Consider the following 12,612-nt stretch of genomic DNA (forward strand, 5'->3'; position numbering starts at 1 on the left):
AAATCTTAAAATTGGTTTTTTTTAATAAAATTTTTTGGTTTATATTTTGGGTTTTTAATTTCTTTGGTTTATTTACATTAACATTTTGGGATCTTTAATTCCTTTGGCTTATTTACGCTGACACCTTGGGTTTTATAAATATTTATTTTAAAGTCTATTTTAAAATATGATAGTTTACTTTTAAAATAATTTTTATTTTAAAAATAGCAAATGCTTGCTCACAATCATATACTTTCAATTGGCTTTTTATTTCGAATGAGTAACATAGCACAATTGGTAAAGGAGTACGGATTGTAAGCACCATATCACGGGTTCAAAATATCAAACTTTGGGCTTTTTCTACTGGGTTATTTCCTTTATTGGGTTTTAACCTAATTCTTAACATAATAAATAGGACCTTTGTCAATCCTATTTGGGGGAGGACTTTTTCACGTTCACGTACCATTTTTCTCAAACACCTATTTTAACTTTCTACGTTTCTCTTTCCCCTTTTGAAGGTTTGTCTTGAATAAACTCTAGCCGTGTTGACTTAATAGACAACGACTAAGAAACCTTTTCTTTTTTACGTAAAATATTTTAAACCCTTTTATCAAAATTCCTATGCTTTTCGGGCCAATGATTTCATATGAGGCCCCCTTTTTTAAAATGTTTATTTTTGGCCAATGATGATACATGAGGCATTCCCTTTCCCTCGTATTTTGTTGTTGCTCGTTTTCACAATTATAATATAGTTTTTCAAGCCCTTGAGATTTTTCCCCTTTTGGCCAATAACATAAATCTCATGTAAGATGAGGCCAACTTTTTTTTTATTAATACTTTTTTTAAACTAACAATTTTTCAAATAACCCTTATTACACCTAATAATGACTTTTTTTTTTATTTTTAAAACTTAAAGGCCAAATGGGTCCCCTTGAGTACAAGGGAGACAAATGGTGCCTAACACATTTTCTTTGCCTAATTTACCTACTTACCCAAATATCTTATTTTTAAGAGTTTTAAGGGTTTCCCACTTTCCTATAATACAAGTAGTGGGTGGCGGCTCGTTTAAACGTAAATTTTAAAGCAGGTTGTTACAGTTGGAAGTGGAGGAGAAATAGTGTATGTCGAATTTTATGGGTTGGTACTTGTTTTATCGTGTAAAAAAGGTCAAAGAGGGCAAGTTATGAGTTGTTTGGATAGTCACTAAGTGGATCATTTGGTTGTTAAGGAATGAGATTTGTTTCCAGAATGACGACTTAAATTTTAACAATATGGTGTGGTACATTAAAACTTTGGTTTGGAAATAGTATTTTTGTGGAGATATTACTCCCTCCAATTATAGTTATTACGAGTTTAGCAAAGATCATTTATTTTTTTCGTAATTCTAATTAGTTTGTAATCTTCTTTTTGTCGAGTTTTTCCGTTTTTCAATGTAAAATGGTTGGAGAAACCTTAATTCTCTATTATATATTATCTTGCTTAAAAAAATAAACAAAATATTACCGAATGCCATAACATATTTGTTTTCTTTTAAAATTTTACACATGAAAAAGAACATAAGAATAAATATTAAATATTTAAAATATTGTAACTTGTCATTCAATTTCAGTATGTGGCATAACAAATTCAATTTCTTACTGATCTCCTAAAATCTCTTTTGCTTAAATATACAATTTGTCTTATTAAATATTTATTGGTGTATAAATTAATATATACAATATAGTCATTTAGTTTTTGTTTCTACTACAAATTTAATCAATTCTATTTATTTATTATTATTAAAAAATATTAATTAATCTATTTTTCAAATTTTAATAATTTTTTTTAAAAATTGAATAATACTCAATAGTCATACACATACACACACCTAATTTTTCATCTTAAATATTATTATCAGAATAATACACATTTTATTTTAATTAACAGTTATTTTTATTTTAGACAAAAAATTTAATTTTAAATGTTAAATTTTCTCTTTTTATCACGTGCCACTATCAACAAAAAAATTGCTTTATTTTAATTAACAATTTTCTTGTTTTAGGCGCAAAATTCTTATTTTCAAATGTTTAATTTTCTCTTTAATTTACTCACGGACCAAGAAACCTCTCTGTATCTATTCGTTCTACTATATTTCACATTAGTGTCTTGTATGATAATTTCCTTAATCACATGGTACTGACTAAGCATGAGGTGTCGAAGCTTATGCCAAACAGAACTATGCATTCAGATACGACCAGTGATATTTTATAGTATCACAAACTTACATGACACCGGGTACTGATGGAGAGTCATCTATGCCCGTTCATCATGAGATATTATAGGAGGAGCAGACTATGGTAGATCATGTTGTTGATGTGTTATATGCATGTCTTCGTATTATGGATCTTGCGTGAGCGGGTATAGACATAAGAGATTTTTTGGGAGGAACTTATAGGAGGGCCATTGTAAATGCCACTCTAACAAAGACGCGAACGACATTGTAGTACAGGAGGCAGCTAAGGAACAAGGGGGTCCGACATATGCAATATTATAATATTTATATATAGGATTATGGATGGTATTATGGTTTGTTAATTTTTTGTTTTAACTGGATTATGGATTTGGGATTGATTCATTTATATATGACATTTTTATCATATTAGATCAGTGTAAGGTTTAATTTATAAAAAAAAAAATTACGATAGTACAGTTAAAATACATGGTCTATTACAATAGTGTATTTTTTAAAAAATATCAAAATTAACCACTAAAGGGTAGTTACGGAAGTGCATATATGTATTTGTTACAAAGATGCATCTCCATATTAAACTATGACAAAGATGCATCTCCATATTAAACTATGACAAAATAAGGATGTGACTTAGTTACAAATGGATGTGCATATGAGGTTATTTAACATATGCATCTCTCGATCAAATTATGACAAAAATGAGGGTGTTTCTCAATTTTGCATTGATTTAGTGTAAGTGAATGCGTTCAAAATGTACTTTTGAAATTAGAGAGACATCTTCAAATTTTTATAGAGTGCTTCTCCACCATTTATGTAGGAGAGATATAAGTTAAATTTATTAAATTATGTTAAATTTATTAAATTATGTCTTTTGATGTCCAAAAGAAAAGTCGTTGAACTATCTCTATTAATATTTTTAAATGAGAAAAAATGTAGTACATTGACCGTGTAAAATATTTTATACTGTCAACCAATAACCATCATGTATCTAATTAAAACACAATTTTATTTTTAAAATACTGAAAAGACTTGGCAAATATTAGAATTTTAATTGATTGTATGTGTAATAATGATTTACACAGACAGTGTACACTACCATTATATTCTTTTTAAATTAAATAAATTAATATATTATGAACAATTAGCATTAAATAATTTTAAAATAGTTAGGTTTTACTTATAATAATTCTGAAAAAAGAATTTCTTCTAATAAGTTTAAAGTATTTTTGTAACATTAAATAGTGATTGGAGAACTACATCAACTTAGGAATAAATATGAACATTTTAGGTGAATCATTTTTCCATAAGAAAATATGGAACAATTGGACATACAATATTACAAGCAAGACCTCATATTCCTTATCTAGATTTTTATTAAATTGCATGACTTATTTTTAAACAACAAGTTACTGTACTTGATTTATTTGGTTGATTTGATCAGCGACCTAGAATGGAAGCGAAACCATTATCTTCTTCTTCTTCTCAGAGTCCTCTAAACAAAACTTCATTTACTTAATTATGTAATGTTAACCTGCAATACATTGAGAGATTAACATAAATGAAGAAGAACTTATTAAAAACCATTTTCTTAGTTTTTATAACACCTCTAATAAGATAGAATAATCTAAACTTTCTGTTAAGGTAAAATTCTTCTAACACTAACAAAATACTATATATAGTTAAACTGAAAGGAAAATAACTAACCCTAACTTGAGAGATGTGTCACTGCCATCGTCTTGATCAAGAAAATAAGATGAACCGCTAATAACCGATTCCAACGACTGTTGCCTTTGTCCAATTATCAGGTCTGGTACCTGAAATTCACATTTCATCAATACTATGCTGCTCCAAGTTATCCATCAAATATATACAAGAGTTTGAAAAAGCTTACCGCATGCTTCAATCTTTGATTTTCTTGGATCAGTTCCACTTCCTGTATGGAGAATATAATCAAAAAAGTTGTACCAGACTACCAGAGAGTGGAGAGCTATAAGACAGTGTGAGAGGTTTTTGGTTTAGCATTTACCTTTCTCTTAAGGGTGTTGATGCTTTGCATAAACTTTTCATCCTGAAACATATCAATGTATCATACATGATACATGCATGTCAGAAGCATGGATGGATGGATGAATACATTTCCAAATAATCTAAATCATTCTATATCGAATATTGATGAAGATTGTAGATTAATTGAATCCCATGTGAGATATGAACTAGTGCATGATTAATGTAAGCCACAAACCTTCACTTTTGAAACACTGGACAAACTTCTTCTGAGTTGAGCCTCTAGTTTTTGGAGTTCTTGTACTGTCAATTCTTGCAAATCTTCTCCATTCATTTGCCTGTGTTGAAGGTGGAAACTAACTCTCAATTCACTTGGCCATTCATTATATATATGCTCCGAGTTAGTATTAAGAGTATTAGCACTGTACCTCAGTTCTTGAGATTTATCTTCTAATTTCTTACGCAGTGTGTTGCTGGACTCACTCTCAATCTGTAAACAAAGGTTCAAAAAATTTGTATTACTTTTTCTTAGTAAATTAATATCAATGACAATTCTCAAATGCAATTTTCCTTGTCTTCCTTTATCATGCAATAATACTAGTAAACGCCAGAACACTACGAAGCAAGCACTTCGACGCGCACATGTCGACACTTCTAAGATAACGGACAATGTACAGTCAATACCGGCCCAACATGTTACTAGGGCTAAAGCAAAAATAAAATTGAGCCAATGAATAAATGTTCAAGAGGTTACCACAGTTGAACTACTTGAAATCAGTTAAAAATTGAGGCCTAAGTTTCTATATGAAGAATAATATACATATTTTATTAGATTAATAGTCATTCACCCCTATCATATAGGCGAGTTTTGATTTTCCCCCCTTTAAAAAAAAGTTTTGGATTACTCCCTACAATTTCCGGGCACTCCCCTTATTAGGAAGATCCTAAAGTCCCACATTGGCTAGAGATAGAGCTTTCAAAGAATATATATAGAGGGAAACTCCTCACCTTACCAACCGGTTTTGTAAGGATGAGTTAGGTCAAACTCTAATATGGTATCTGGGCGTGAGGGGGTGTACTCCTCACCTTACCAACCGGTTTTGTAAGGATGAGTTAGGTCAAACTCTAATACCCCTAGGAAGATCCTAAAGTCCCACATTGGCTGGTTTTGTAAGGATGAGTTAGGTCAAACTCTGAGGGGGTGTACTCCTCACGGTCAAACTCTAATACCCCTAGGAAGATCCTAAAGTCCCACATTGGCTGGTTTTGTAAGGATGAGTTAGGTCAAACTCTGAGGGGGTGTACTCCTCACCTTACCAACCGGTTTTGTAAGGATGAGTTAGCTCAAACTCTAATACCCCTAGGAAGATCCTAAAGTCCCACATTGGCTGGTTTTGTAAGGATGAGTTAGGGTCAAACTCAAATATATTTTATAAGGGGTAATTTTTCCTCTTAAGGGAAAAAGACTTAGAATTTTAAAAATTTTAAAATTATAGGGGATAATCCTATTAAAAACAACAAACAATTGTATTATTTAATACATGATTAAATATGTATAAATTAAATGGTGTCATTTGATTGGTTGAAGGTACACTACCCATCTTTTTATGAGAAAATAGACACAACTATAAAACCTGTACTTACACACAACCAATCACATTTTTTTTATTAATTAAAAATTAAAAATAAAATTGTCTCTCTCCTCTTTTATCTTAACCACCCCCATGATGCCAATTAAAAACGAAATTAAAATTTAAATAAATTTATATTCTCTCTTTTCATTGGTTGTGCCTAAAAAATTGGATGGATAAAGAAGTTGTCCTTTTAAAAAAATTGGCGTTAAAGTTCATGCTGTGACAATTTGGGTCGGCTCTGCTTACAATGTTATATTATATGGGTGTTAAACACCGATTTAAGAAGTGTCAAAATGAAAAAATAAATATTAAAAATATTATTATGAGTTATTTGAAATTTGTTATAAGAATGTCGAAGAGTGAGACATGTCTAATTTTAGAGGTGTGTTCATGATTTGTAGATGTCAGAAAATACTCCAAATTCAATTTGTCAAAGAATATGTTTGTCTAATGTATATATATCATGGATTCATCATTCAAGAAGATTAGAATAAGTTGAAGTTAATTTACCTGAAACTGATCCGTAGATTGATGCCCCATTAATCTATGATTTTCTGAACAACCATTACGCCTTTCAATTATTTGTTGCATGCTAAAAACATCAAACACACTGCATTACGATCTAGTTTCCTGTGAATAAATGATCGATGCTCATGAAATTTAAGAACTATAAAAATACTCGGAAATAAGGTTTACATAAATTGTCTATTTAATTTAGTCTTGGATATATTTATAGAACACATTCAAGAGTAAACAATGAGACTCAAATTATTTTAGATGATATAATCTTATTTCGGAGTCTAAGCAGGAATCAAATGAGAGATTGAATACTTCGAGACATGACTTAGAAGTGTATGTCTAAAATTTATGTTCATATGTGCTGCGTAGGTAAAATTTTCAAATGGTTTTGATGATTACAATTGTCATCAACATAACCATTTGACAATCTTGTCACAAGTGTGAGTCACCCACATCACTAGTCTTGGATCCAACTCATATTCCTTCATCGAACAAGGCATCATGTATATGGGTCTACTCTCTTATAAATCCAACACTTCCATCATTTTTAGTCAATATGAGACTTAACCACTCACACTTGATTTTAACAAAAAAAACTAAGACGAACTATATGGAATGTAAGTTTAACAAAATGAGAATTGTTTCAACCTTAAAGAAATAAATAGAAGATCTTATCCTACCCCAAGTTATACAATTTTAATATAAGGAGATGTAAATCATTAAAATCAATCTAGGAAGTTCAAATGGATGAGGGCCTCATGTATTTGATATGATACAAAAGTAGCACTCAAACTAAAGGAAAAACTTCATTGGACATCTTTGAGAATGTCAATGTTGTACGGAATAAAATATTGGATTATATAAAACCAACACTAAAATAAACTAAATCTTGAAAATATGAGGATGTATGGTAACATTAAACAAGGTAAGATTAAAAATAATAATATTAAAAAGAGTATTAGGGTATCATCTATTGTTTACAAGAGGGTGGAAGCTAAACTTAGGTGGTTTAGACATGTAGAGAAAAAATTCGTGAGTTTGGTAGTAAGTAGAGTAACTTAGATGGGGATAGTTAAACCGCTAGAGTTAGAGGAAGACCTAAAAAAAGTAGGGTTAATATTGTTTTATCCTCTGCAATATAAGCGAGATTCGGTTTACCTCCCTATAAAAAATTTGGATTTCCACTTTGAAATGTGAAAATTTTATGTCATTTACCCCCGTAAATATATTATTTTTATTTATCTCCCAAATTCAATGTTAAAATTGTACGCTTAAGGGAGAACTTCCAACTGTGACGAAAAGTGTCTCCTGGTCATGGATTCGAATCCTAGCACCAACAATTTTGTTTTTTTACATATTTTTAATCCACTTTTCACCATAGTTGAAACTTCCAACTGTGGTGAAAAGTGGTGCATGGTCATGAGATTGAATCTTGTTGTTGTTGTTCTACTACGACATTTTTTATTTTATTAAAAGACATACAACAACGGTTGTTTAATACGACCGTGGTTGTATGTAGCGTGCTATAAACTTTTCCAATATATAATGCTCTATATTCATTCTTTTTGCCCCGACAAAGTTAGACGAACTTGGACAAATTTCATCTTCTACCATACTACAAATAACACTTTTTATGACGAAGCTTTCACCTCATGCTAAAAACCGGGAGTATAGGTCCTCGGAGCGTAATGTTTGATTTGTTTTTTAAGAAAATAAACAATCTATTCCCTTGGTTTTCTCAAAAATCGAGGTAACATAGATATAATTGAGCGCCATGTTTTATCCATAAAAAATAATAAACTTATCCCCTCAATTTTTTTTAGAAAATAGTTTTTTAGAAAACCAAGAGAATATAGCTATAAGGGGTCTCGATTCGAATCCCTATTCATTTATTTAATGTTTTTTTTCAATGATATCTCACTTGGCGTCTTTCTAGATTCTAAGTTTTTCTTTGGTTAATTAGTAATTCTCAAAATCTTTGTTATATCAATAAACAAGAATAGACAATAATAAAAAAGGAAATATTTCATTGATAATAAAAAAAGCAGGACAACATATAACTATTTCACATATTCAAATTTCTGACTCTATTCAATGTCAACATTATCCCTATTAGCTATCTTTAACAGAGAGAAAAATTCAGAAAAACTCTTCCATATGGTATGAGGAAATTCATTTTCTTTAAGCAGTTAAAAATGGTAGGAGGAACATTAACTCTGACTCTGTGGATAAGGAAGAACAAGAGATGTTTGTCATCCCAAATAATAGTTTTCATTAGTTTCTCTCTTGGACAGAGATTTGACAATTGAAGTTGAAATCAAACTTTTGCAATTGGGAGTAGAGTAGCAGGACTAGTGGGCTTATAATCTCTGTTGACATAAATTAGGTGAAGGTGGGTTGAGTAGACATGGTTGAATCTATAATGTTCAACACAACTACCTTCCTCTTCAAAGTTCATTGTCTGAGAAATAAGTGATGGAGTAATGGTGATAGGAGAGTCATTTACATATGACTAGTTTACCTCAACATCATTACTAGTTGGCACAACGGAGGCATTTAACGAGAACTCTTTAACGAGATAAATGTAGATGGGATCATGAAGAATGTCAAAGTAACCATTCAACTCTTTTTTGGAAATGATTTTCCCTAGATCAAAACCTTTGTCTTTCAAATCATCCAAATCAACAAATTTTTATAATGAACAAAAGATTTTCATCCATTTTTTAAGAAAAGAAAAGACTTTGAAACTAGGTTTGAAGAAACAAAATTTGGAAATGATACGTTGAAAATACATATATTATTTAAATAGCTCAAAAGGCTCCTTGAAGAGATATCAATGTGCGCCACATTTTAAAAATAAAACCATATCTTCTTTAAAATTTGGATGAAAAAAAACATTTAAATGATGGAATACAAGTGCAAAAAAACATTTTTCAATGGTTAGAAGAGATATCTTCTTTAAAAGTTGGATGCATTCCATCCATATAACATTTTTCCAATGTTTGAAACAAATAGCTCCTTACATCAAAGATTTGTTCTCCAAGAATATGAATTTGTTGTAATATTAAATTTTAATATTCTGTGTAAACAATGTAATGTAAAAACAAAATTAAGATTTTTCACCTTAGTTTATAACAAAACTGAAGAGATAATTTAGCGTTATAATTGAGGATATTGATCACTGTCCTTAAACAAATCCTTGTCGTGCATTTGATGACAATCAACGCTCAAGACACTATGATTAGTGATCCGCGTGAAACATAAAAAACTTTCATTATAAAAGCATTCTAAATATCAAAAATTGATAATTAAACATCATGAAGCGCTTCAAACTATCCACATCCTCCATTTTAAGGTTTGCATGAGTATTTGCAATGAAGAGTTCTCTATGATTGATTGCAAGAGCAGGGAAAATATTTGGGTTTAAGGATTTGGATATCTAACATGTGATCTTCATGGACAAATTAATTTTTATTTTATTATTCTGTGTAAATAATGTAACAAGTTTTAATTTAAAAAAAAAAACAATCTAACTTACACATGGGTTTTATTAATAAACCGAGATATATGAGGCGCTATTTTTGTAAATAATAAAAGTGCATATAATGAGGTCAAACCATTGCGTAAATAAATTTATCCCTCGGTGTTTTAAAAATTGAGGTGTTAAGTGTTTACTTTTTATGACTTCATTCGTTACCTCTTTTCTTTAGTCGAGGTAAAATGTATTTCCCGTCCAAGATTAAAAGTGTTTTTTAGAGAAGTGTACCTTCAAACATCATCTTCCATTTATGAGACTCTTTTTATCTACTAAACCAAGTTCGAAAACATTATTTCTTCCATATATAAAACTCCAAAATATCATTTATAATTTCACTAACATATTTTAGAATTTCGTCGTTTCTTCTCCAACTTGAATGAAACAAGGAAAGTATGGATTCCAGTTAACAATGTTAGTTGTTATGTCAGGTAAAATGTTTAATGTTGTTGTTGAGATTTAATGTTTAACTGTTTTATTGTTTTTGTTTTTGTTTTTGTTATTGTTGTTGTTGTTGTCGTCGTCGTCGTTGTTGTTCTTCTTGTTATTGTTGTTGTTTTTGTCATTCTTGTTGTCTTTTCTATTGTTGTTGTTGTTGATATTGTTGTTTACTACTGCATTTTATAGGTAAATAATCCACTTACAATCACACACTAAGTAACAACGGGCCGTCAACCATGATTATAGGTCTTTCATAATCGTTTTTATATGTATTTTTCTTAGTAGTATATCTACTTTTGGACATAAAATATTATTCTTTGTACGAGCTTGACTTCGAGGGAATTAGAATATTCATCCTTCCATAATTTTCTTTTATTTTCAAACATAATACACTATTATTCTATTATTTTTCCATTTTAATACATTTCTCTTATATTGTGTGAGTTGTTGTGACTCGGTTATGCAACATATTAGTTTATAAATAGATTAAAAATAATTCTTATTTTACATTTGCAAATTGGTGGAATGCGCTTGTTGTACTTTCAAAGTGATTAGCTGCATTTTTATGTAATGGATTGGAGACTCTATCTATGTACTCCTATTAAATTTCATTTTGCTTATTAAAAAACTACACTAATCAAATTGATAGTAAGAACAAATGCTCTGGGCCAAAAAAACACTCTTAAATATTAATTAAAATAACTTGATTTTACAATAATTTAAAGACATTTTAGTCAATAGTTTCCTAACTTGGGAAAAAAATTAACTTTTTTTTTTTATTTTTTAAATAAGCAATTGATTACGAAATCGCACTAGGGGTGACCCAATCGAACAAATTACAAATCCGAAAAGCAAATAAGCTGTAACTTGTACCACTCATAAAAGGAAAGAGAAGTTTAATAAATATTACTATTATAAATCAAACTATATAGACAGATATATATTACATTTGTTTAACTAAACTAATCCATACTAACTATCGCTGGGGATTGACCTATCAAATTCACTGTAAATCACCATTGAACCAATTAACTATCGATAAAACGAAAATATTAATAACGACTGATTTTATTTTTTTAAAATTAAATACTCCATAAATAGTAAGTCTCTCTGATCAATACTAAACTCAAAAACCATAACTCTCCCTAATCATTTATCATAAATGTGGCAAAGCAATATTATTTCTCTAGTTCTCTTTCTCTCTTTATATTAAAGGGCAGAAACATAACAAAATTATATAGATATATAGATAGATACATACATGCGTCAGTACATATAAGAAATTATAGTGATATTGGAACCGAAAAAATACCTTGAACTAGCATACTCAAAGAGCTTATTAGTAGAAGAAAAAACCAGAAGACCTACATCTGCATCACAGAGAGTTGATAGCTCATGAGCTTTCTTGAAAAGCCCTTTCCTCCTCTTAGAGAAAGTCACTTGCCTTGAACTGATGTTGTCAATTTTCTTTATCTGTATCTTCTTTCTAGTCATATTATTTCTCCTCTCTACAAACAATTTAACCGTTACACATCTATACAAAACTTGAAAAATAGTGGTGCATAGATCCAAGTGCTGGATTCATTTATTCAAATATGAAACAAAGCAAGATTCGATCTACAAGAAGCATTCGAGAAAATATAAACTCAGCAAATAATAATTATATTTTAATTAATTTGTATCTGTACCTTAAACTGCACTCACCTCAAAATTTAGGTTACTTTATGAACTATGAAGAAGACAGAGAGAGAAAAAGCGGAAGTTACAAGAATAAACCGAACTAGTTTATCTTATAGAGATTGGAAGGGAACTGTTTATTTAGGATTCCTTGCAAGTTGAGATTGAGATATAATAAAAATGATGTGAGGGTGAGGTTGTTTCCTTTCTTTTCATAGTCATGTTCCTGTCTTTGTTTCTTGTTTCCGTACGATACCATTTTTGTATTCCATTTTTCTTACTACTTTTAATAAATACAAGTACTCATTTTATCTTATCATATTAAAGTTGGGTGGAAGGAACAGATTAGGACATGGCAATACAAAGAAAAATAATTATAAATTTTACAAAAGGGGTGTGATAAAAATTAATGATATGTACGATTTTATTTACAGCTTCTACAAGATAGTTTATGTTCTAGAAAAAACTTGTACAGGGTTATTATTCGCTAGGAGTGGATATCTTATATTTTGTAATTTGGAGATTAAACCGAATTTGTCTCTCTCTCACTTATTTGTTACATGTAATTTAGTTTTCATTATTTGAAATATAAT

The 12,612-nt window shown here is 29.9% G+C and overlaps 1 protein-coding gene across 2 annotated transcripts; it reads right to left on the minus strand.

The window, feature by feature from the left end:
- Positions 1-3,344: 3,344 nt before the first annotated feature.
- On the minus strand, positions 3,345-12,280 carry LOC131634059 (MADS-box protein JOINTLESS-like). Of its 2 annotated transcripts, none has more exons than XM_058904740.1 (9): positions 12,031-12,280; positions 11,655-11,850; positions 6,358-6,439; positions 4,642-4,703; positions 4,452-4,551; positions 4,236-4,277; positions 4,101-4,142; positions 3,914-4,023; positions 3,345-3,740 (listed from the first exon to the last, which is right to left on the minus strand). In XM_058904740.1, exons 2-9 carry the CDS (start codon positions 11,834-11,836, stop codon positions 3,722-3,724), a joined length of 639 nt encoding a protein of 212 aa, XP_058760723.1. In that variant the 5' UTR covers positions 11,837-11,850; positions 12,031-12,280; the 3' UTR covers positions 3,345-3,721. The 2 variants fall into 2 exon arrangements, with proteins under 2 accessions (XP_058760723.1, XP_058760722.1); XM_058904739.1 differs by having other exon boundaries at positions 3,348-3,740; positions 12,047-12,279.
- Between the last annotated feature and the right edge of the window lie 332 nt (positions 12,281-12,612).

The sequence above is a fragment of the Vicia villosa genome, unplaced genomic scaffold (genome assembly GCF_029867415.1).
Source record: "Vicia villosa cultivar HV-30 ecotype Madison, WI unplaced genomic scaffold, Vvil1.0 ctg.001217F_1_1, whole genome shotgun sequence".
NCBI lineage: Eukaryota > Viridiplantae > Streptophyta > Magnoliopsida > Fabales > Fabaceae > Vicia > Vicia villosa.

Coding starts and splice junctions, on each gene's coding strand:
- LOC131634059 (XM_058904740.1), bottom strand. CDS start 11,836: ATGACTAGAAAGAAGATACAGATAAAGAAAATTGACAACATCAGTTCA. Junction 4,704..6,357: donor AATCTACGGATCAGTTTCAG/GTAAATTAACTT, acceptor CTTTGTTTACAG/ATTGAGAGTGAGTCCAGCAA. Junction 4,024..4,100: donor ATCAAAGATTGAAGCATGCG/GTAAGCTTTTTC, acceptor TGTGAATTTCAG/GTACCAGACCTGATAATTGG.